The sequence below is a fragment of the Cyrtonyx montezumae genome, unplaced genomic scaffold (genome assembly GCF_038088225.1).
Source record: "Cyrtonyx montezumae isolate F1298 unplaced genomic scaffold, pur_monq_1.0 scaffold_4, whole genome shotgun sequence".
NCBI lineage: Eukaryota > Metazoa > Chordata > Aves > Galliformes > Odontophoridae > Cyrtonyx > Cyrtonyx montezumae.
The window spans coordinates 2,052,786-2,055,234 of record NW_027072045.1 but is presented as its reverse complement, the minus strand read 5'-3'; the positions used below and the strand labels follow the sequence as shown (position 1 = coordinate 2,055,234).

The following is a 2,449-nucleotide window of genomic DNA, read 5'->3' as shown; positions in this document are numbered from 1 at the left end:
TCTGAGAATAATTCAGAAGGGCAACTTAAAATCGAGCTTTTGCCAATTTATGTCTTCTGTCAGAGGTGAACGGTTGTAGGTGATTTCCTCCTCACTGCTCCACCATCAGTGGGAAAGGCGTAACCCAAAAGCCTGCTTTCACGGGAGAAAAAGAAATGCAAAAGTGTTTATGGGGCGTCAGGCATCCATCAAAGCAGAGTGCAAATTTCACCCTAAATTTAACGCCGGCAGTGCAAAGTGGAAACAGCCCGTTCCCCCCTCTCCCAGCAGGGTGAGCACGCAGCTCGTGTCCCTTCGTGGGAATCTTCATTTCCAAAGGACGCTCTATGTGTTTTTTTTTTTGTCTCCTCGTACCTAAAAGGAGCGCACGAGGTCTCTCCGCTGGAGGTCGCGCCCCATCGCCCCGCACGCACCTGCGGGCCTGGAACGGAGGGAGGGGTCTCCGCGGGGCGCGGACACGCGTGGGGCGGGGGCGGCCCTCCCGGAGCCGGGCGCGGGGCAGCGCGGTGCCGGCGGTGGGGGCCGCGGGCGCTATTTAAGCGGGCGTGGGGCGGCGGTGCCGTCGGGGCACGCAGCTCGGTGCCGCCGGAGCATGCACGCCTTCGGGCCGCCCTCCGAGCCGCCCCTCGCCCGGGAGCTGCTGGACGCGGCCCTCCGCCCGCCCGCCGGCAGTCCCTATCTGTGGCTGGGCGGCCCCCCCGCCCCGTACCCGCCCGCCGTGCCGTTCCCACCGCCGTGCCCCGAGAGGGGATGGGCATCGCCGCTCCCGCAGCACGACGGTCCCCGCCCGGCTCGGCCGCCCTATTCGTACTCGGCTCTCATCGCCATGGCCATCCACAGCGCTCCGGGCCGGCGGAGGACCCTGAGTCAGATCTACCAGTACGTGGCTGAGAACTTCCCCTTTTACAAGAAGAGCAAGGCGGGCTGGCAGAACTCCATCAGGCACAACCTGTCCCTCAACGACTGCTTCAGGAAGGTCCCGAGGGATGAGGATGATCCGGGTAAGGGGGAGGATGGGGAGCGCTCCGCCCGTGGGTCGGGGATGGAGCGATGGGCGCCGCACCCTTCCTTATCTCTCCGCAGGTAAAGGCAACTACTGGACGCTGGACCCCAACTGCGAGAAAATGTTCGATAATGGCAACTTCAGGAGGAAGAGGAAGAGGCGTCCGGAGGCTGGAGAGAGCGGCGGGGCCGTGGGGGCCCCGTGTCCCAATGCCCTGCGGGGTCCGTGTGTCAGCGCAGCCCCCGGGCACGGCGAGATGCACTGAGGAGGAGGAAGGAGTGTTTTTGTCATGTGTAACTGTACATTCTTAGAGGTCTATAAATAGAGAGACGAGAGAAAGAGAGGGATGTGTGTGTGCTTAGGGTGAAGTGAAGGCCGGGGGTTGGGGGGCTGTGGGAAGTGCTCTCCGTTGGGACTCGGGTGCATCCAACGCGTGAGGTATGGTGGAACATTTGTAGTATGGTTTGAGTTGGAAGGGACTGCTGAAGGCCGTCTGGTGCCACCCCCTGCATGCACAGGGACACCCACAGCTCCATCAGTGCTCAGAGCCCATCCCCTGACCTTGGGCTCTCTGCATGGACCACCACCACCCCTCTGGGCAGCCCATGCAGTGCCTCGTTGCCTTCAATGTATGCATCTTTTTTTCTCACATCTAGTCTAAGTTTCCCATCTTTCAGTTTGAAACCACTTTCTCCTTGTCCTGTCGCTACTGACGCTGCTGCTAAACCCCTATTAGGTGCTGAAAGGAATCACCATGGGGTGAGCTGGGTGGGATGGTGGCTTTTCTTCCCCCTTGACAAGAGCAGCCTGTCCCGGCCCTTCCTGCTGAACTCCTGCCCTTTGGATGCCCGAGGTGCCTTCCTCTCCTCTGTCCAGGTGGGATGCTCTCACTGCAAGGCACAGCCATCAGTGCAGTTGGGGTGGTGATGGGGTCACTGAGTGGGGAGGGACAGTGGGACGTGCCCCTGGAGCTGGGCATGGCGTGTGGGGCATCCAGCCCCCCATCCTCTGCGGCCTTTCTGAATAAAACCCCTTTATTTTCCCAAACACAAAAGATCATCTTTGTGTCAGCCCGTGGAGCTGGTGATAATTTATACGAAGAATTTCAGATTTAATCGAGCATCCAGAATGAAGCCGGATCCCCGCTGAGGAGCCCTTTAATTGCTGGCTTTGCTGCTGGCCCCCACGACAGGAGCTTGCAGGGTGCTGGCAACCCGCAGTGCACGTGTCCCCGAGCAGCCTGGGCTGTTTGTTAAAAACACCTCTGGCTTTCCCACCTCATCCACACGTACACGGAGTTTCTGTGTTTTTATGAAGCATCAAAACCACACGACGTGGCAGCAGCTGTCTGCAGCAGTTGTGGTTGTGAGTTCTTATTAAATATCTGAAACAAAAGGATTTTGGCTGCCTGCTCAGCAGTGTATGCTCCCCCAGCCTGGATTTGCA

The 2,449-nt window shown here is 59.4% G+C and overlaps 1 protein-coding gene across 1 annotated transcript; it reads left to right on the top strand.

Moving 5' to 3' along the window:
• Nucleotides 1-592: 592 nt before the first annotated feature.
• FOXI2 (forkhead box I2) lies at nt 593-1,692 on the top strand. The gene is made up of 2 exons (XM_065746609.1): nt 593-1,001; nt 1,084-1,692. The coding sequence occupies exons 1-2, from the start codon at nt 593-595 to the stop codon at nt 1,266-1,268; spliced, it is 594 nt and encodes a 197-aa protein (XP_065602681.1). The 3' UTR covers nt 1,269-1,692.
• Nucleotides 1,693-2,449: the final 757 nt, after the last annotated feature.

Bases quoted from the DNA above. Each gene is read 5' to 3' on its own strand.
- FOXI2 (XM_065746609.1), top strand. From the start codon at position 593: ATGCACGCCTTCGGGCCGCCCTCCGAGCCGCCCCTCGCCCGGGAGCTG. The intron at 1,002-1,083 runs GTAAGGGGGAGG...ATCTCTCCGCAG, and splicing joins GAGGGATGAGGATGATCCGG to GTAAAGGCAACTACTGGACG.